The sequence below is a fragment of the Nannobrachium achirus genome, assembly GCF_963921795.1.
Source record: "Nannobrachium achirus genome assembly, chromosome: 5".
NCBI lineage: Eukaryota > Metazoa > Chordata > Actinopteri > Myctophiformes > Myctophidae > Nannobrachium > Nannobrachium achirus.
The window spans coordinates 20,225,265-20,247,381 of record NC_137814.1 but is presented as its reverse complement, the minus strand read 5'-3'; the positions used below and the strand labels follow the sequence as shown (position 1 = coordinate 20,247,381).

General features: G+C 42.3%; 2 protein-coding genes across 3 annotated transcripts; one reads left to right on the top strand and one right to left on the bottom strand.

The window, feature by feature from the left end:
* LOC308285592 (UDP-glucuronosyltransferase 1A1-like) lies at window positions 1-7,694 on the bottom strand. The gene is made up of 9 exons (XM_080726381.1): window positions 7,072-7,694; window positions 6,376-6,439; window positions 6,136-6,284; window positions 5,457-5,584; window positions 4,672-4,765; window positions 3,716-3,841; window positions 3,533-3,620; window positions 2,956-3,175; window positions 1-1,547 (listed from the first exon to the last, which is right to left on the bottom strand). The coding sequence occupies exons 1-9, from the start codon at window positions 7,561-7,563 to the stop codon at window positions 1,277-1,279; spliced, it is 1,632 nt and encodes a 543-aa protein (XP_080582507.1). The 5' UTR covers window positions 7,564-7,694; the 3' UTR covers window positions 1-1,276.
* Window positions 7,695-8,728: 1,034 nt separating this feature from the next.
* On the top strand, window positions 8,729-14,429 carry LOC308285594 (uncharacterized protein). Of its 2 annotated transcripts, XM_080726384.1 has the most exons (7): window positions 8,729-8,844; window positions 9,230-9,272; window positions 9,755-10,139; window positions 10,707-10,794; window positions 10,881-11,000; window positions 13,084-13,344; window positions 13,417-14,429. In XM_080726384.1, the coding sequence occupies exons 1-7, from the start codon at window positions 8,795-8,797 to the stop codon at window positions 13,931-13,933; spliced, it is 1,464 nt and encodes a 487-aa protein (XP_080582510.1). In that variant the 5' UTR covers window positions 8,729-8,794; the 3' UTR covers window positions 13,934-14,429. The 2 variants fall into 2 exon arrangements, with proteins under 2 accessions (XP_080582510.1, XP_080582509.1); XM_080726383.1 differs by having other exon boundaries at window positions 13,084-14,429.
* Window positions 14,430-22,117: the final 7,688 nt, after the last annotated feature.

Here is a 22,117-nt window from a genome sequence, read left to right as displayed (position 1 = left end):
GTTTTGACTCAAGTGTATTCTTCCTGTAAGACGTCATTTTGACGTTTATTTCTTGTCACAACATAAAAGCAATACAACGTATTCTCAGAATGGTTTATGAATTGAGGCCTGAAAGAAGGTGAGGGAGAGAGAGAGAAAGTGTGTGTATGTGAGAGGGAGAGACCTTCAAAAGGGTGAATTACATAGCCTGGCATTGCCAGACTGATCCCACGTGATCAGTTTGGTATTCACACAGTTAACATGAATAGCAGCAGTGAATAACATTTGATAAAGTACTGAGATCTACAAAAGTATGCACTCCATACAATTATGTACGCAAACATTTTTGAAAACAGGGCTATCTTTGCCCTGCAAGCCAAATGACGCCATGATAACGTCTTCCGTTGACTCCGGTGACGTTCAGAACTCGGCCAGATCACATCCCATATGAGGATGATCTTGACGTCATTACCAGGACGTCATATGGACATGTTTGTTTGACAGGATTATTGTTATTGTTTGTAATGTTAGATGAAATATGAGCATATAAGGTTATATTCCGGGACATATCTGTTATTTATCTGGCCTCGATCGGACCCTCTCTGATTAATCCAGGACGTCCGTTTTCGTGGGCAGGATTTATGTTGGTTGAATCAGGTGATATTCTGGGCCAGATCTGACTATAATGGTTTGACTTGATCTGGCCCCAATCGAGGCATCACTGATTGGTCCAGGTCCTCCTGAATGTGCTTTGCCTTATCGGGACGCCCGTACATTCACCATAACAAAAGGAGGCTACTCTGTTATTTAGTACATTGCCTTGTAGGTTCTACCATAAACCCTGTTGGTTCACTTGCATAGTCCCGGGCAGTACATTTGCCCAGTTTGCCTTATCAGCGTTTGCCTTAGCGGGATTTCCCCCTTGCAGGGATGCACACCATACACTTGAAAAAACAGGGATATCTTTGCTAATTGCAAGAAGTCAACATTTCACCAGTATGGTCCTTTAATAATTATCCCATTAAAACCAAGAAAGCATCTGGGTCATTTTAGACTTTATCGTTGGCTATTCAAAAATAGCAGATCTACAAGCTCACAGCGCTTCATGGCATGCCGCGGTGCGAGCTTGTACATCTGCTATTTTTGAACATTTTAGAAAAATCTTGAATCATTTTGAAAAACGAAAAACGTCTGAGAACTACTGATTTAGAAGGCCTGTGTAGAATCGGCCTCGGGTCTTGATGGGTGTAGTAGGAGGTGTAGATGGTTCCCAACTTCCCATTATCCTGCCTGAAGGCTAATCTTGTTTCCTTTTCCTGAAGAGTCTACTCAGGCAGCGTCTCATGCAAGACACAGTCAATATGAGAACCACTACCACCGCTAGACTTAGTGCTGCAATGACGTCCAAGCTGTGATACTGGAACCAGTTGAGATCATGGGCCGCGGCTCTGAGGTGATCTGCTCCTTTGTGCCGCATCACATATTCTGTCCAGTACACGGACAGCTCTGAGGGGTTCATTGGACGATCCTTATGGAGGGCTGAGAGCTTCTCTATGTTCTCCTTGTACCTGCAGAAGAGCAGATGCATGGGTTTTAGGGCAGGGGTCTTCAATGTTTTCAGGCCAAGGAACCCTTAGTTGAGAGAGAGATGAAGCAGGGACCCCCACAACCTGTTCATAGATTCCATATAGTTTCATTGTTTGACAGCACGATCATCAGTGTATTTTGGATTCATGTCAATTTGTGTTTTCAGATAATAAACTTGACCTTTCACTCTGTACTTAGTCTTATGCTCTTTTTCCCCTCTACACCAAACCTCTTTGCCAAAGAATAGCTGATCTACAAGCTTGTAGATCTGCTATTTTGCCTACAGTTCTCAGAATATGGACACTATGGACACTTTAGGGCATTGGTTCTCAAACTCTTCATATCAAGGACCCCCATATTAATATGTATTTGCCTGCAGACCCCCATCTGAAAACGCTCTGTTGAAAATGTATTTGAAAATAGCAAATATACCGTACAAACTCACACCGCGTTGCGATACAACGCTTATAGAACTTGTAGATCTGCTATTTTATAGCCTATAGATTTCAAGTGGTTAAACTGATTTCGAGGATCCCGGAAGAAGACCATTCCGTGTCGAAACGTTGGTTATCAATAAGTTATTCGATAAATAAATGATGCTGAATCGTGGCTACGAGTGTGCAGCCTTTTCTTCACTTTTAGACTTTTGCACCAAGGTCAGCAGCAAGTCAGCAATACTGGTGTGCGTTTGAACTGATTTTGACACTTTTTGCTGGGGAGCCCCTGGAACCGTCTCAAGGACCCCTGGGGGTCCCTGGACCCCACTTTGAGAAACACTGGTTTAGGGGCGTGGATACAAAGTTGCTGTCGTTAGTCTTGGTATAATTCATATTAAAAGTCTCTCAAGCATTAGTTTTTAGGTTGATTTATGTTTTATTTTTACAAGAATGGATATATACTGTACATGGACATACAGTATACCGTATTTGTACATACTGTATGTCTAACGGATAAAACACAAAAAAGCATGACAGAGTATATCCAATATGACTCTGACGTCCACAATCACAACACCAGAGGGAGCTCCACTAATCGCGTTCAACCCAGATGTGGCTCAAACAAGGGGTTAAAATGTGTTCTCCTCTGTAAAAGGTCAAAGCCTTTTTGGGTTTAAAATCCTCTTAGCAGACCTTGTATTGAACTGTACTTTCTTGTGCTTTTGATTTTGCAAACGGCTAATAAAGTATTCAATCAATCCATTGTGGTCCATTGTGGAAGCAAAAAGCCTCATGGGTACTGTAAATGGAACCTGAACTTCATTCTTAACTATTGTTCTAACTTCTACCGTACAATATTTTAATGATTTTCAGATGGTTCTTTAGCACTTTCTCAACCATCAATCTCCACAGGACTGTACAGTGCAATAGGAAATGTCCTTTGACCCCTCACCTGGTGCTATTGATGACATCACCTAGTCCTTGAAGGAGGGTTTCCACAGTGACGGTCTTTAGGTCCAAGACCACGCCCACTCCCCTGCTCGCCATCCGCTGAGCATTGTCAGGCTGTTCTCCCGTGATTGGCAACATCACCATGGGAACAGCATGACACACTCCCTCATAGAGACCATGTGAGCCAGCGTGAGTGATAAAAGCCCGTACTCCAGGGTGTGCTAACAAACAAACATGGCATGCACACACACACCCGCACACCCCCCCGCACGCACACACACACACACACACACACACACACACACACACACACACACACACACACACACACACACACACACACACACACACACACACACACACACACACACACACACACACACACACACACACACACACACACACACACACACCCACCCACACACACACACACACACACACACACACACACACACACACACACACACACACACACACACACAGACTACTAGATGATACATCATTATCATATTATAGATATAAGTACTGTTGCTATAAAATTGACTGTGCTATCCAGAGTTGCAGTGCTGTCACAGTACCTAGTAGGTCATTCTGTGGTACCCATTTCATCATCTTTACATTTTCTGGGAGGTTGCCAGGAACTGGGCCAGTGTATCGCCATATAACCTGTAGGACAATTATAATACTGTCTGATATATTGGAATACTTTCTTGGGCTTTCCTGTTACATGACTTTTATCTATACAATGTAAGTGTCTCTACCTTTTGTGGAATTTGTCTGAAGGCTTCCAGAAAGACAACAGCTATCTCCTCTGGCAGAGATGACACCATGGATCCCAGGGTGAACACCACAAAACCATCAGCTCCTGACACCCAAGGCTGTAGGTCCTGCACAACCAAACACATATACTGTACAGTAGGTGGACAGTAGCATCTCTCTCACTTTGTCAATTCAATTCAATTCAAAGGGCTGAGAAAACATACGTTTACATTGCCAAAGCAGAAGTATGCACAATACAATCGAAACAAAATATGTATAAGTGAAAGGAGTGAAACAGTTTGCATGTATCAAGCATACATGCATTGCAGGCAGTGCAGGGATATATACAATGATTAATATTCTTTACGGTGGTTGAGTTCCAGTTGATATCCTTCTCCTATCACAGACAGCAACAATTGTTGCTGCTGTGTTTGCACATTGTTGTACTTCACCCAGCAGATATGGGGGTTTATAATTTTTTATCACTCTGGAGTTTCTCTGTGTGTGAGTGCCTTGTTATGGAGTGCATCTGGGTCACTTTCTTTTAGGTGGTTATACAATTTGAATGCTCTCTTTTTGGAGCTGTGTGGAACACAAGCTCCCTATACGTGGCCGTGTGTGTAGGTATGTGGGTGGGTATGTGGGTGGGTCTGTGGGTCTGTATGTAGCCTGTATGTAGTAACCCTGGGTGACCAGAGAGGTGCTGTTGAGTCTAGCCTGCCCTGAGCATCAACTGCAATACACACACACACACACACACACACACACACACACACACACACACACACACACACACACACACACACACACACACAGCTCCACTTCGAACAGAGGTTCGATTTTTTATTTTGATTATGAGTGCATAGGACTAGACTATCGTCCTAATTCTGCCCTGCATGATGTCACTCTCTCTCTCTCTCCCTCTCTCTGTGAGACATAAACATACTGTACATCTTACCTCGGGTAGAGGGTTCCTCAGGTCACAGTTCATGCCTCCCACCAGCACCACGTTGGGCATGAGAGGGCGTGGGTGGTCCAGTGTGAAGTCAGTCCTGTATGCAGTTTATTATTGTGTGCAGAGAGAGAGCATGAATTCATTATCCCTACATAAAGAATTTAATAGTGGATCTCAAGATCCACTTGGGAACGGCATAGCTACCCTATGTCGTCAATTGTCCATGACATCAGTTGTCTATGACATATCTATGACATGTACTGTATGACTATTATTTCCAAAAGTATAAAACCAATGTGAAATAAAAAGAGAGGAGGAATGTATGTAGCCTATTGCCAGTATGCACAAGACAGACAAGACACACAGACCAACCCTGTTATGGACCAGTGGTTCTCAACCTTTTCAGCTTGTGACCCTACAAAATAATCATATTTGAACTGGGGAACCACCACCCTGATAAGCACTTGGAATGTAGGAGTTGAGGCATTCAATTGTTTGACTCAGTTCCACTATTTTTGTCTCTAATATTATTTGACAATTTGGCCAATATTTGACCAGTTTTCAGAGTAAAGTTTGTTGATTACTTTTGATGCAGTAATGGCTTTTTCTTTTCTTTCTTTTGGAGGTATTAAAAATGTCTTAAAAGCCGTTCAATTGTCAGTTCACTGGCACTGTCATCTGGGGACCCCTCCAAAATCATGCGGGCGGTACCGACCCACAGGTTGAGAACCTCTGTTATATAGACGGCTAGGCTCCTGCAGACAGAACATAAACATTTTTCCAGTTACCTCATCAGCCAGATGGCAGCGTCTTTTATAACCTCAGCTGTACCAACATCTTCTCCCAGGAACTCAAAAGCTATCCTGTCATAATGCCAGTACATCAATCGACACATCAATGGCTCCATTAAAGCAATCTGTTAGACCAAAATCAGACATTTGTATTTGTAAATCACATTTACAGTACATTATAAAACAATCTAGCGGGTCCTCCACAGAAACGCTTTTAACAGGGTAGATGTAATTTCCTGTATTCTTGTTTCAGTTCATTTTGACAGTTTGATACTTTTATCAGGGTATACTGGCATATGTGGGTACTACATTTTGTAATTACATCCATTAAAAAGCTAAAAGTAGGCCTACAGAAATGTATTTGATGCCTGAAGCAATTAAAGAGAAATCTTTAATAATACTCCTTACTTCAAAGTGAATATCTCTGTTGTTCTCGTTTTATGTGCATCTCATGGTATGTATGGCAACTTTTCAGAAATAATCTGTTGGACCAGGCAACCCCACAATACTAAATGAGTGTACCCAATAAAGTGGCCTGTTCTGTTTTTAAGGCCTAATGTTATGTTTTAAAACTAATGTGGCCTGGTCACCTTTCATGAAATGTATATTGGGTGTGCGTTAAAGTGCATGTAGGTTATCCTGTACATTTGTATGTTTTACTGTAAGGTTTGCTCACCAAAGTGTTGAGAACTCTCTCCTTGAAGTTCATTTTATCTGTTGATCGACTGAAGAACCGAGGAACATATGAGGGAGGGGCGGGGCAGGCAGAGGCCTTCATATCCATGCCACACGGAATTCCTCTCAGTAAATTGATGGCGGGCAGACCTAAAATAATGAATTTGTAGATTCTTAGGGAGAGAGGGTTGAGGGACATGGAAACCATCTCAATTGTGTGTATCACCACAGAAGCACTCACCAATCTTCCTGGCTATCAGAGAACCTGTTGGCAGCATAGGACTTGTTAGAACAGCGTCAAAGCCCTGCAGAAGGAGAGGGGTGGGAGGGTATAATGTAGTTTCATATGCACAGATGTTGATAGGTTTCATGAAATCATTTTCAGTGGAAGCCAACATTTTGCCTCAGTGACAATCACCATTCTGTGAAACTCATTTATTTAAGAATAGTTATCACCTTGCTGTGGCAATAAAGCACACTTAAGCACACACCAAAGGGGCCTAAAGCAGGGGTCTTCAACGTTTTCAGGCCAAGGACCCCTTAGTTGAGAGAGAGACAAAGCAAGGCCAAAGACCCCTTAGTTGAGAGAGAGAGACGAAGCAGGGACCCCCACAACCTTTTCATAGATTCCATATAGTTTCATTGTTTGACAACACAATCATCAGTGTATTTTGCATTCATGCCAATTTGTTTCAGATATTTAACCACTTGAACAATCAATACTTAATAAACTTGACCTTTCACTCTGTACTTAGTCTGCTCTTTTTCCCCTCTACACCAAACCTCTTCACCGAAAATATCACACAAAGATTTGGAGGACACCTTGTAGTAACTCTGAGGACCCCATAGGGGTCCCGGACCCGTTGTTGAAGACCCCTGGTCTAAAGCATTGTGCCAATCATACATGACTGTAGTGTACATAGGCCTATCCACTCACCTGCTGTGATAGATGTGAGATGAGACTTGTGTTACGCAGCAGACTTTCTGCAGTGCTGTGGATGACGTTCATCATTTGTGACATATGACCCAACCTCTCCATGATGGATTTGGTCATTGTTTCTGAAATCCCAGCGAAAAGGGCATCGACTTCCGCCTGCCCATAAGGGACAGGAAATGTCAAAGTGGTGTAGTGTTTACCAGGACCCAGACGCAGAGAGACCGCGGGCATCACCACGGTTACTCTGTGTCCACGGCGACCCATTTCTTGGGCTACAGCTTTGAAGTCCACCCAGTGACTCCCGTCCACAGGAATCACCAACAGATGACCCGAGAACCTACTGGAGGATGCTGGAGTAGTGGGCATGTGGACGTCTTTGCCCTCAAAACCACTGTTTTCTACAGCAGACTGGCTTTTATTTTCCCCTCCAGCCCCGTTCAGCTCCTTGACTGTGCTCAGCAGGAAACACACTTGTACAAATGCTTTCCACATTCTGGCCCCTCTACTTGTATTACTGTCTATCTTTCTCTTCTATGGCTTTCTTCTCTTTCAAGTCAGTTCCATGTGCTGGAGAACTCATGCAATTCTTTCCACATTCCTCCCTTTCTGTTGAGAATGTCTCTGCAAAGCCCTGGCCTGTGGGCAAAGTCCTCCAATAAGTGACTGAGTTGAAAACAAACCTCTTCAAACTCTACTCTACCTTAGCCACCATTAGCCTACTCCTCTGTCATACCACTGCACTTTTTGTCACTTAAAAGCTAGTTATTCTATGTATGTTGGTTTCTTGTATTACTTATGTTACTTTGATAACCATATTGATTGACCATAACTCCTAAAATGTTATTTAGATAGCAAGTTCAAACAGATGCTACAGATAGCTTTACATTTGTATGGTTTAAAAGTCTATGGAGCTACCTCTGGTGGAGTAGTTGGGAACATTAGAAGCCTAACCCTAAAGACCTCGATTCTTGGAGGATAGCTTTCAAACACAAATTCTCCCCAAGTCTCCATTGTCTGTAATGATCAACATGACTCCTTCAACTTTATTAAATCAATGAGAGAATTTACTTGATTTGGTCCCTTTCTCCATAGTATAGAATAGATATATAGACCTATCTCTGAGCTAAATATAAACTAATAAACCAACAAACACATAAGGAATGTGTTAATCAGTAAGTTGTTCTCCAATAGCCTAGCCTGCCACATTATGGAAAGTCTCCTTTTTATGAGTCATAATAGATTTGCTCTACCTAATAAAGATCAAGACATTCACTTGAAAATACTACATTTTGAAAATCCCTGTAACAAAAATATGCAAATTGTTCAAGGCATGCATTTTGCCTGAATGTTCGTTTTGTGGTGTTGTGGTTGATTTTTGTACAAGTTTTGCCTTGTTTTAATATCATATAATCCTTGGACATCATATATAATGGAGATGTGGTCATGTTTATAGTACACTGGCATTTTAAGTTTAATAACTTAGCCTACACTTTACAACCAAATGAAGAATAATTCACACCAATCCATTCCAGATAGTTTGCGAACCACTGCGGTAGGGGGCGGTATGTCATGTGCTCACAGCGACCGTACGCCAATAATCAAAGAAAGAAGATGCAGCGGAAGCTCTACTAGCTTCTAAATATTAAAATTGACAGACAAAAGTATTAAAGTAGCTTCACTGTAGAACGACTGATAGTGGACGTGTTAACAACAACGACCGACAATGGTCGTGAAGATTTCAAAACAGATCAACTGTGAACGATTTGAGACCCAGTAAGTTTTTAAAATAAGTCACAGCCTGTTGTGTTTACTCATGTGTGTCCAGGTTGTCAGCTTGCTCTGGTCCAGAGATGCTCTAGTAGACAGGCGGCTGGCTAAAAAACTAGACTAGTTATACTTTCAAGACCAAAACGGGGAAATCTCGCTTAGCGAAGTAGTTTTGTTTATTTTGACTGAAGTTGAGCCCTCGCAGGGGTGGAGAAATCCTGGTCTAGTCTTTTAGTCAGCCGTCTGTCAGGACCAGAGGTCCATCGCGTCTCCATCGCGTCTCCGGGACCCAGAGCTAGTTGTCAGCTAGCTTGCAATCAATTAATCAATCAATCAATCATGAATCAGTCTTCAGCTTTAAAAGTTGCTTAATATCCGCCCAAATCCACAGATCCTCTTCTGTCACTGGACATACAGTCGAGGGCTTCTGCAAGGTTGGTTGGTATATCACTCATTGTTGGCTGTTTCTTCACACTACAGTGAAATGGGATACAATTTGCAGGTGATCCTTCACGTGATCCCTGCTTGACAGAATTAATGACAACTTATATATGTTTTATATGAGATACTTCAATGGTTTCCTGTGTAAATAAGCCAAGTACTTTCCTAGGATCTCCTTTAAGTTGACAGTGAACTGTACCGTCATGAAACTGTACCTTTTTCTATGCAAACTTCTAATAAAGTCTTCAATCAGTTGTTTTGTTCTGTGACATATTCACAACGAAAAGAATAATACACTTCAGACTCATTGTTCAGGTTTCTGTGCAATGAATTTTATCGGATGGTGGGTTTAAAAACCCATCAAAAATGCACTTTTTTAGAGCCTTGATTGTATCTTTTACACTTTTGAATAGGCACATTCCTGCTAACCACATCCCACACTCTGTGTGTACAATGTCAATGTGCTCTCTCAAAGGTGACACTTGAGTATCGTGTAGAGTGGAAGCGCCACATGAGGAAGAACTGCAAGGACACTGTACTGCGCAGGGTGAGAAGTAACCGGCAGAGAAGGGGCAACAGTGTCTCAGGCAAGGGGACCACCAGGGACTTGCTAGACATCATCGATGAAGCAGCGACAACGGTGGTGGTTGATGCTGGAGAAGAGCAAGAATCGACGGAGCTATCAGACCAGCAGTGTCTCTCTGAACAGTCATTTGACAGCACAATGTCCGACCCTTCCTCCCCACATATGCTGGGCAATGTGGGCATGTGTTCTGTGTGCCAAAAGTTGTACCAAACAGTTAAGAAGAAAAGGCCGCTCAGGAAAGCCGTTCAGAAAAGGCAGTTCTTAGATAATTATGGTGAGCACTGTTTTGCCTATAATTATTGCGACCTCACTATCAAAACCTCCACCGGCTGTAAGTCTGTCAGTCACACGTCATACTTTTGCCCTACTCATCTCCACCACCGTTGCCCTGATCCATGCCAAACTTTGCTCACACACTCCTTGGTTGCCAAATCACTCATTTCTCACATGGCCCTCTTCTAGCGCCACCATGAGGCCGATTCTTGCAAAACACATTTTTGGACACTGCTCCTACAGATTTTTCCCTAAAATCACACAAAGCGGTACACAGTATCTCTAAAGTCATGTCAACAACATGAATCTGTCCCATTTCCCATATTCCCCCCTGTTTGGCCACCATTGCCTTTTAAAGTTTGTGTATGCGACGGTCACTTATCTCCCGATTAGGGAGTCTTACTGGTGTTCGAATGCTGGAAAACCTCAACCAAATGGTGGTAACATTTTGTTGGGCCAGTTTCTTTGCGGTTTATACAGACGCGTACCCAATCTTCGCCTCACTGTAAAGTGTCTGGCAAAAGCTGTTTTGACATGGTCTTAAATTGAGCTTTGATTTGTTGACCAGATCCTACTTCCTTGACATGTGACCAGTGGGTCATGCAGAAAAGGCGCGGCACAAGAAGACTAAGAAGACAAGAAGACAGCATTAAATCGTAAGTGTGCACAGTGCGCTCTAGAAATATGTTTGCTGGTATTGATGTTGGTAGATTCAGTGGCAGCTTTGTTAACTTCTTTCCAGTCCTCCTTGGGAGTGGGACGACCCCATCATCAAGCGTGTCAGAGAGCGATTCCGTATGAAACAGCCGACTGGTGAGATGGACCAAAGAACCTGTTCCAGACCACACATTTTCCTAAAGAGGTAACAAACAAACACACACTTGTTGTTTTTAAAATGTTCTGTTTCAGTCCTCCTTTCATTACAAAATAGCAGCTAGTTTGTCATTGGCACACTGACGAATGGGTGTGCAAGAGGGTTTTTACCCTAGAATGTGAATGTTGGTTTCTTGTATTATGTATGTTACTTAGATAATCATATAGATTGACCAGAAATCCTAAAATTGTATTTAGATGGCATGTGGATAGACAGATCCTACAGATAGCAATAGGGAGAGTAGTTGGGAACATGAATTGCATAAATACATATTTGGGAGACACAATCCTGTGAACTAAAACATAAGAGTGAATGCCCAAATTATACATTTTATAATAGACTGAATGTTGAAGTACCCCCAAAATATAGTCTACTAATCACTGCTCTTAACTTAAAAGAGAGTTCACCCCCTTGACTTTTTCTTTTTTTCTTCTTTTTTCCTATCAATGAGCCAGTCGCTATGCCCCTCCTAAACCCGTCCTTGTCCAATGCCACGTTAGCAACAGGTTACTAAGGCAGGTGACTTGGCAAGCTGCCATGGCGGCGTGTACCGAGTCTGGCTGCTAGAGTTGGAAACCCCAGGAAATACACAGTGGTGAAAGTGAGCAGGAACGGCCGGAATCCCCGTTCCGTTAAAATATTTGGGGCCGGAACGGCGTTCCGTTAAGAGGAGGAGAAGCCAGCTGTCAAAATCCCACATTTAGGCCTAACCTATAGAATAGGGCTAAATCAGAAATTAGCCTACAAAACAAATATGTTGCTACATACTGTACATGTACTGTAAGCCCCTCCCAAACAGCAAAATGTGTTCCCGGCCTGAATGGGTTACCTGCCACAAACGCACGGAAGAAAACAATAGCATATACTAAAGTCAGATTAACATACAGTACACAAGTGTTACCAGTTATATTTTCTGTTAAAGTGCTTCTAAATTATTCCCGTAGGTTTGTGTAGGTCAGTAATCCATTCTGTTTTTGTTTCAGTGTTTGTTTGACACGGAGCGAGTGGGTGGGACGTTCGCGAACGAATCGGCTCTTTGAAATGAACGATAGGATTCGGTCGTTCCTTTCTAATGAACAGTGGTGGGAAAAGTACTCAATTTCTTTACTTAGGTAAAAATATCAATACTGCAATCAAGTTTGGAATTTTAATGTACTTGAGTAAAAGTAAAATAGTATTGGTATCAAAATGTACTTAAAGTACCAATATTATAACGTACTCATTATGCAGAATGTCCTGTTTCACAGGTTTTCCAATGAGTAAAATGTAGAAAAATCATTTGAAAATAGCCGATCTACAAGCTCACAATGCATCGCAACGTGACACATTGTGAGCTTGTAGATCGTCTATTTTTCAAATGCCAGAAATGTATCCAATGGCCAAAATGTATTGGGGTGGAAGTGATTTGCAATCATAATCAAAATCTACAAAGTAACCAGTAACTAAAATGAGCCAGTCTTTTGAACGGCTCTTTGAAAGGAACGGATCTCAGAGATCCGGCTCACTTAAAAAAAACATAAATCCCATCTCTATCTAGCAGCCAGACTCGGTACACCGATGCACGGCGCCATGGCAGCTTGCCAAGTCACCTGCCTTAGTAACCTGTTGCTAACTTGGCATTGGACAAGGACGGGTTTAGGAGGGGCATAGCGACTGGTCACCCATGGAGACTTAAATTCAGGAATATTTTTTAGTTTTTGTCACTTTCCTATGCCAGTAAATTGAGGAGACTCTGTCTCCATAGGGAACCACATCTGGTCATCAAATTATTGGCTTAGGAATGCGCCAAAAACAAAATATGAGTAATCGATGTATGGGTGAGCTATCCCTTAAACTTCATAATGAAATCATAAATAATATAACAATTCTCAATTCTTAAAAAACACACTCCCGTGGTATTAACATGGTATTCTATTCCATGGTCTACAATTTTGGAGAAATAATAATAATAGAACAAATATGTTGATTTGCATTAATATCACAAACATGTACAAATATCTAATATGGGTGCAGTGAATAAAGCAAAAACAAAATGAACTGAATACTATAAACTGTCACTCTTTCATTCTAGAAACCTTAAGAAGTGTATGGTGGTTGTTAAAAAGGGAAGGAGGACTGTGAGGAAGAGCAGGAGAAGGCAGTCCGGCCAAGACGGGAGCCTCACCAAGCAACCACGCTTAAATGAGAGCAGCTTTCACAGTGACAACAGCCTTAACAGCGACTCCAGCCATCACGGTGATCCAGTCTCTCACAGGGGGAGCAGGACGTCTAGGAAGAGCAGAAGAAAGCAGTCCAGGTCTACCCAAGACGGAAGCCCAACCAAGCAGTCCAGGTCTACCCAAGACGGAAGCCCAACCAAGCAGTCCAGGTCTTCCCAAGACGGAAGCCCCACCAAGCAGTCCAGGTCTTCCCAAGACGGAAGCCCCACCAAGCCACACGTGGTTGACAGTGGCTGTCACAGCGACGCCAGCCTTAACTGCGACCCCAGCCTTCCTGGCGATCCCATCCCTCATAGTGAAAGCCTCGACCCAATCAGCTTTGGCTCAAGTAGCCAACCTGAGTGCAGTATTGATAGTAGTGATATGGAGGAAGGGTCTAGTAGTGATGAATGCTTTTTGCTTTTGGTGATCCCCACTTCTGTAACCTATGAAGAACCCGTCCAGCTGGCAAGGCCCCCTACCAAACCAAGCATAACAAAGGAGGCTTTCCCCACTTCTGTAACCTATGAAGAACCCGTCCAGCTGGCAAGGCCCCCTACCAAACCAAGCATAACAAAGGAGGCTTTCCCCACTTCTGTAACCTATGAAGAACCCGTCCAGCTGGCAAGGCCCCCTACCAAACCAAGCATAACAAAGGAGGCTTTCAAAGAGTTATTTGCTAAGGCATTGTGCAAGAGAAGTACGATTGAACAATTAGATTGAGTAAGACCAGGGCCGTATTGATGTCAAACTGGGCCCTAGGCACAGGGCGATTTTCATTTTCACTTCTACTCAACTACTGTACATCTCAGAGGCAGCATTTTTACTTTTACTCCACTACAGTTATTTGAAAACTTTAGTTACTAGTTAGACTACTTTGTTTTGTTACTTTTGTATTAAGAATAGGGTAAAACAGGGAAAAGGGAAAAACAGCGCCCTCTCTGTTTTGTTCCTAGTGTAGCACTAAATCTGTTCTTGAGAGATACATTTCAGCTTGTCTTTCAGTTTTGTTATTACTAAAATATACGTTTATTGTGGGAAGAGTTACATTTGTTAGAAGTTATGCAGATTTTAATTTAACAACCTTGAGTTATGTACAATTAACATTTTTTTTTTTTTTACTTTCAGTAAACTTGGCTTTTGGTTTTCTTTGTCCTTTGTCCTCATTATGATTGCCTGAAACCTAATGTTCTAAAAACCACCAGTACATAAGCAACATCCTGGAGAATAGCTTAGAAACTATTCTCCCTATTGTGTCATAATGTTCTCCATGAACAGCACCTTTAAAAAAAAAAAAAAAAACAATATATTTATTGAAATTTTTCAGAATGTACAGAATATGTATGTAATATGTATGTTAATATCACCTTGATTAAAATCTATTTTTGAAAAGCTGCTTGATAGAGTTTTTAATTTACTTCATTGATAAAAGTGGACTTGTCCCTACTAGTTAAGAGTCCATTTAGACTCTAAATTTACTTGATTGATTAAAGGGATAGTCCATGGATGTTTTTGTTTTTGTCGCATTCCTAAGCCAATAGTTTGATGACCAGCAGTGGTCCCTATTATGGAGACCTGCAGAGCCTGCTTTCTTCCTTATGGAGGCACACATAAATATCCATGATTTAAGTCTCCATGGGGTGATTAATTCATAGGTAAACATTTAGGCCTGGGCATATTGAATGCTTTAACATTTGAAAAATAGCAGATCTACAAGCTCACGGCGCGGCACACTGTGAGCTTGTAGATCTGCTATTTTTGAAAAATCATGTTTCTTTTTTTTTTTGCAAGTCTTTGAATATATCTACTTAAAAGCGAACGTTTGTAACTCAAATATTTACTTCTGGGTGGTCCCTGGAACAACATATTTTGAGATGGGGGTCCGTGGCCAAATACCTGTAATTTTGGGGGTCCTTGACATGAAAAGGTTTGAGAACAGCATGATTTAGGGGAAGGATTTAGAAGTCGGGTCAAAGATATTCAAAGATTTGCACTCATTTTCACGATTTTTCAAAAATAGCAGATCTACAAGCGCGCTGTGAGCTTGTATATCTGCTATTCTTCTAAAGTTAAAGCATAAAATAATGGTTAAAGTGGTTAAAATCTAACGTTCCAGGTATTTGAGAGTTAAGGTCCCTTTCGGTTTTAAAAGGTAAAGATAGGTTCTGCACAGTGTCATGTAAGTTGCTCCCAGTCAATAGTTAATTCAAGTTTTGTCCAACAAGGTCTACTGTAAGAATCAGTCCCTTTTACAGTATGGTAATTTGAAAGGTGTACAGTAGCTCCAATCTCCATACTGGTAGTATACTTCTTAAATTGTGTTTTGTGTTCACTTTTATTTTCTGTCTTAGGTACAGTTTCACTATATCTATATGGACTCTTGATGTATCAAATTGTACAGTACTCACCCCTGACACAACACCAGCCAACATGGGACATGTCTTTATAGAAATACAAGAAATGACAGCTACTGGTGAGCTTTAATGAGCAGGAATAAACAGAGGCAGAATGGGATTGCATAAGCTTTGACCTGATCTTAAAGTAATAACTATTAAAATCAGAAGTGCTCCACAAAAAAAAATGCATTTAAAGTGCAGGGGTTTGCATGAGACAAACTTGCCAGCAAAGATGCAGGTTAGGAAATCTATGTAAAATATTGTTTTGTCTACATACACAGCCACAAGGTGGTGCCATGCACCTTACATATGAACTCAGATAATTAAGGAGAGTACATTTACAGATGGTTTACTCTGAGGTAAAGCTCTTGGAAGCTGCTAACTGTCTACAAAGTTGATGCCACCAACTGTGGTGCTGAACAAATAGAGAAATAGTCAAGGAATAACTATTAAAATCAGAAGTGCTCCACAAAAAAAAATGCATTTAAAGTGCAGGGGTTTGCATGAGACAAACTTGCCAGCAAAGATGCAGGTTAGGAAATCTATGTAAAATATTGTTTTGTCTACATACACAGCCACAAGATGGTGCCATGCACCTTACATATGAACTCAGATAATTAAGGAGAGTACCTTTACAGATGGTTTACTCTGAGGTAAAGCTCTTGGAAGCTGCTAACTGTCTACAAAGTTGATGCCACCAACTGTGGTGCTGAACAAATAGAGAAATAGTCAAGGAAGGACGAAGGAGAAGGCTCAGGAATGGGGAGGGGAACGAGGCGGTTGTGAGCAACGCTGGTCAGGAAACGTGTCTGCTGTCCCAGCATCACTACACAAGGCACAACTAGAAAGATGCTATTCTGGATGCAAATTGCGTCTTACCATTTGAATTTTCCCCATTCAAGTCAATGAGAAAAATGTATTCACTAATAAATACATTAATGGCCATAATTATGGAGATCTCTGTGTCAGTCCTTGTCCCTTTTATGGAGATCCCTGATGTCATCAATATTAAGCCCATATCTTGGAGTGCCCATATATGGGCATACTGTGTAATTCTCATGTGGCCTATGACCTCAGATATCTATGATATTATCTATTATCTCCATTTTTGGGAAAAGTTTAATTTTTGCATTTTCCCATAGAAGTCAATGGAGAGAATTAATTCACTCATACATTAAACTATACTAGAAGCTAGTATAGTTGGCGCCCTGGCCAACTCGGGAACAATGTAAATAGGGAATGAATGCCCCGCCCTTTAATGCAAACCCCATTATACCTGTTGTCATAGGATCTGTTTTGACCATCTGTTTGTGTGTGTCCATTTATGCCCATATATGGAGATATCTGTCTGTCTACGTCCATTTTATGCCCATACTGTATATGGAGATCTCTGTAGGACCCGTTTTGACCATCTGTTTGCCTGTGTCCATTTATGCCCATATATGGAGTTATCTGTCTGTCTGTGTCCATTTTATGCCCATATATGGAGATCTCTGTAGGGCCTGTATTGACCATCTGTTTGCCTGTGTCCATTTATGCTCATATATGGAGATATCTGTATCTCTCTGTCTGCATCCATTTTATGCCCATATATGGAGATCTCTGTATCTGTTTGTCTGTGTCCCTTTATGCCCATTATGGAGATCTCTATATCTGTCTGTGCCTCCGACTGTGTTGCAGACACAGTGCCGGTTCCCCCTTTAATGCAAACCCCATTATACCTGTTGTCATAGTTTTATGCCCATATATGGAGATCTCTGTATCTGTTTGTCTGTGTCCCTTTATGCCCATTATGGAGATCTCTGTATCTGTCTGTGCCTCTGACTGTGTTGCAGACACAGTGCCGGTTCCCCCTTTAATGCAAACCCCATTCAATTAGTAGTCTAGCGTATGTGATGTCAGAGCCTTTTATGAAGTGATGTCACAATGAGTCAGCGCTTGCTCCAGAACAGCCCGATGTCAGTCATCTCCGCATACGGAGATTCCAAACCTATCGTGCCGGATCCGAAAAACTGTGTATCGGGTCGGGTCGAGGCCTAGCTAAGAACGTAGGCAAAGGTCTGAGCTATCTGTGTGCGAAATTTGGAGTCTGTAGCACCAACCATGTGCTGTCAGGGCTCATCCATGCGATTCGGGCCAATTCGGATTCGGCGTCCATTGGCTTCAATTAGTAGTCAGGACTCCGCATATGGAGATTCCGAACCTTTAGCGTTGGTTCCGGAAAACCGCATATCAGGTCGGGTCGAGGCCTAGCTAAGAACGTAGGCAAAGGTCTGAGCTATCTGCGTGCGAAATTTGGAGTCTGTAGCACCAACCATGTGCTGTCAGGGCTCATCCATGCGATTCGGCCCAATTCGGCCTCGGCTTCAATTAGTAGTTATTATTATTATATATATATTATTATATAATATATATATACGATAACTATATCTCTTGGCAAAATGCAAGTACACGGTTCCTGATGAGCCACACAAGGCCAGTCAATTTGACATATGGCCGAAGTGCGTGCCGCCAAAACTGTGGGAATCGCCCAGCAAAATAAAGTTTATCCGGAAAGAAAGATGGAGTAAGAAAGTCAAGACTGAAGGCTAAACTCCTTCAGCCATACCCGTCTCAAGAAAGTCAGGCAAGTAGGCCTACTATAGTCTGGTTTCCCTATAGGGAAACCACACTAACAACGATTCCAGGTTAAGCCAGCAGGTTAGAAGTCCTCTGGAAAAGGGAACAAACAACCTCACCAGCTTAGTAGTCCAATATTCTAAACGAGAGAGTGGAAGGCGAGAGACAGAAGCACAGAAAGAATGAACAAAAGACAGACTTGAATCATAAGTTGGTATGATCTATCACAGTGCCACTATGTGTACGTTGCATGTCAGACACAAGCCATGCTTTCAGGAGGTACTCATAGAAGCTGTCCCCAAGACATCCTGCTGAGACATGGTCATGTCCCCAGCGGCCTGTGTGAGGATTGAGGTAGTTTCTATACAGTCCGTTGGGGCGGTCCATTTTGGCTAGCAACTTACGGATGTGCATCACCTTCTGATAGTAGACAGGGTTCCCAGTTAGGTATGTAAGGTGAACAAACTCGATGTGGAGGGTCCCGAACTCAGCCAAAACGCTGTTTGATGACCAATGCATACCACCTTCACCACTTTTGAGGTTGACCATGGGCCAGGGAATGCCTGTAGGCGTGTTGATCGAAGGCAGGAAGCAACCTATCAGCCAATTGCACCGCCTTCAGTTTGAATATCTCTTGTCCAGAGATGTAGTAAGCAGCCAGCAGTCCTCCTACGAAACGGATGTTGGCCTCGAAGACAGAGACCGTAGCATCGACGTCAAAGTCCAGGTTCTGTTCAATCCACTCCTGTCCATCCTTGAACTCCTTGTGAAGTCCCATGATGTACAGAGTGTCTAAAGAGTCCACTATAGTCGCACCTAGCTGGGATTTACCAAAGATAGTGGAGGAATGTTCTTTCTTTGACAGGGGCTGCAGTTCATTATGACCAAAGCTGTGCTGTCTGTAGCTGTCCCACGCATGCTTCATCATCTCCCTGATCTTGTCCCGTTTGTCCTTGATGTCATGTTCTGGGGTGTTGTGCTTGGTATTGTGTGACAGGAAGAAGGCTACAAAGCTCAGGGTAATGAAGGCACAGAGGATGGGCAGCATAAACCTCCTGGAGAGCCTCGGCATGGTTCTGAGGTGGCAGAAGGACGAGGCACCTGGAGACAACGTTGGGACCCTGCGGCCCCAGAGCGGTAGCAGGGAATTCGTCCTCATGGTTTCACTGTTAAACTCAGACTAGGCAGAGGTGAAACTGGGAGGTGGAGTGAACCAGTGTTATGTGTATTTATATTACTAAATGCCAGGGTGAGACCCCAATTCTACAGTACAAGTACCATGTCTGTCCACCAAGGTGTGACATACGTAGGTTACGCCCCACAGCCAATCATATATGAGGTTAGAACATAATAACCAGATATGGCTTTGCCAGACGTATGGGGAAACGCCTTTTTTTTTTTTTTTTGGATATTGCCCATATTTAATATTCTTTGTATTTTTGGGGCTTTTCCTGCCTTTATTGATTGCGACCAAAGGTCGCAGTATACCATGAGAAATGTTGCAGCTTGTCCGTCCGTACAGGAAGTGATGTCATGTGACATCACCTCATCAAAGATCAAACCCTGGATATCCATACTGTGTCAGTCAGTCAGTCAGTCAGTCAGTCAGTCAGTCAGTCAGTCAGTCAGTCAGTAAGTACACATTTTTTACAGTCTATGGGTTGGTTCCCTTGTCACTGTGACATCACAGGTGATATCACAGGTGACATCACCTATGTAAGTCCATATATGGGTATCGGTATCCCTTTTATGCCCATATATGAAGATCCCTGATGTCATCGATATATATCACTGCCAGGTGGCAAAGGCATGGCCCATATCTGTGTGGCTGGTTCAGATAGGGATCTCCATGTGTGGGCATAACATATGTTGTATATGGATACATATTATTATTATTAATAAAGGATAAAATAAAATAAAAAGTCCATATATGGTCATTCCCTTTTATGCATATGGATATTTCTGATGTCACCAATCCCAGGCCTTAACTGGCCCAAGAGCCTGCTTTATGCTGATTTACACCCTACCTTCCCTGAAAACGTTAATATTAAGTCCATATGTATATGGATATAAAGGGTAAAATAAATAAAATGTCCATATACAATAGGGGCATTCCCAGATGATGCCCTGTTAAGGGTTAGGGTTAGGGTTAGGGTTACCCTAACCCTAACCCTAGGGTACCCCACTACCCCCTTATGCCCATATATGGAGATCACCAGGCATGAAACCCAGGCCCTAACTTGCCAAGGCCCTGCTTGGCTTTACTAATTAACATACGTTTTATGCCCATATATGGAGATCCCTGTCCCAATGTCATCAATATTAAGGACATATCTAGGAATGCCCATATTTGGCAATGCCCATATATCATGCAGGGGTCTCCATATATGGGTAACTGGTCCGATATACATCACTGGCCAGGTGGCCAAGATTTGGCGCGACCTCGCCCTTTAGGGCCCTTTAGGGCAAGGTCGCATGTCGCCCTGAGGCGTCTTACTAGTAGTACACTGTAGAGAGAATTGATAGTACACAGGCTCGTGAATCGAACCTGTGAATATTCTTCAAATCGGTTAATGACAACTACTGCTAACTAATGTCATTTTTCTTGATTAATAATCTCAGATCCTGGGGCACTCAGGTTTTGCAGGAGTAGAGCTCCTGGAGTAGAGCTTGTGCGCTCTTGGTCAGAGTGCACAAGCGTGCACGTGTGTGTGTGTGTGTGTGTGTGTGTGTGTGTGTGTGTGTGTGTGTGTGTGTGTGTGTGTGTGTGTGTGTGTGTGTGTGTGTGTGTGTGTAGTGAGAGAGAGAGATCTGTATTCATTATCACTATTAAGACCTTGATCTATGTTACCTCATCAGCCATATCATATGGCACATTTGGAATGTGTTAATCATAGGTTAACCAACAAATGTTCCTTTGGGAAAATATTGATATAAATTGGTGTAGTCAATTTCTCTACAACAATCTAGGATGTTCACTTGATAAGGTACTGCCTTAAAAGAATTTAAGAATTTATTCTGAATGTGTTCATACTGCTGTGTTCTGTCATTTAGCAGAGGATCTAATACAGAGCGAGTTACAAGTGCAAAATCGGAGTGTTAATCATAGGTTCACCAACAAATGTTCCTTTGGGAAAATATTGATATAAATTGGTGTAGTCAATTTCTCTACAACAATCTAAGATGTTCACTTGATAAGGTACTGCCTTAAAAGAATTTAAGAATGTATTCTGAATGTGTTCATACTGCTGTGTTCTGTCATTTAGCAGAGGATCTAATACAGAGCGAGTTACAAGTGTAAAATCGGAGTAAAGGCCATGAACCGCAGTCAACAATCAACAGAGTAAATGGCTTCACTATAGGTCTGCATAGTATAACAAGCATTTATCAAAAAATAAAATAAAAAAGACAAAGAAAGGAGAGAACAGTGCTAGGGGTGAGGTGGAGTTTTCAGACTCGTGGAAAATAGAAACTGGGTTGAATCTTATTGATTGCGAAGGAAAGTTTATTCCACAGCTTGGGAGCCAGGCGGGTGAAGAGTCTAGGATGTGTATGGAATGTTGGGCAAGTGGGTGCCATGCCCTTAATTGCCCTGCAGGCCATCACCACTCAGCAGTGTATTGCCCGCACAACGAGAAGCCAATAAAGAGAGCAGATAAAGTCACACTGTTGCAGAGTGCAGAGAACTCTCTTGGAAGCTGCTACAGATGGTTTGTCTACAAAGTTGATACCATGCAGGACTGCTGAACAATACAACAATGGAAATAGTCAAGGAAGGACGAAGGAGAAAAAGAAACAGTTGAGGCTTGAATATTGAATTACAGGAGGGGGGGGGGGGGTCTGTTTGCCAAGGGGATTAGTCGTGTATTGTGGGATTGTGGAAGGAATGGGT

Coding starts and splice junctions, on each gene's coding strand:
- LOC308285592 (XM_080726381.1), bottom strand. CDS start 7,563: ATGTGGAAAGCATTTGTACAAGTGTGTTTCCTGCTGAGCACAGTCAAG. Junction 5,585..6,135: donor AGAGAGTTCTCAACACTTTG/GTGAGCAAACCT, acceptor TTGGTCTAACAG/ATTGCTTTAATGGAGCCATT. Junction 1,548..2,955: donor GATGTCATCAATAGCACCAG/GTGAGGGGTCAA, acceptor GCTCTTCTGCAG/GTACAAGGAGAACATAGAGA.
- LOC308285594 (XM_080726383.1), top strand. CDS start 8,795: ATGGTCGTGAAGATTTCAAAACAGATCAACTGTGAACGATTTGAGACC. Junction 10,140..10,706: donor GCAGTTCTTAGATAATTATG/GTGAGCACTGTT, acceptor TTTGTTGACCAG/ATCCTACTTCCTTGACATGT. Junction 11,001..13,083: donor CCACACATTTTCCTAAAGAG/GTAACAAACAAA, acceptor CTTTCATTCTAG/AAACCTTAAGAAGTGTATGG.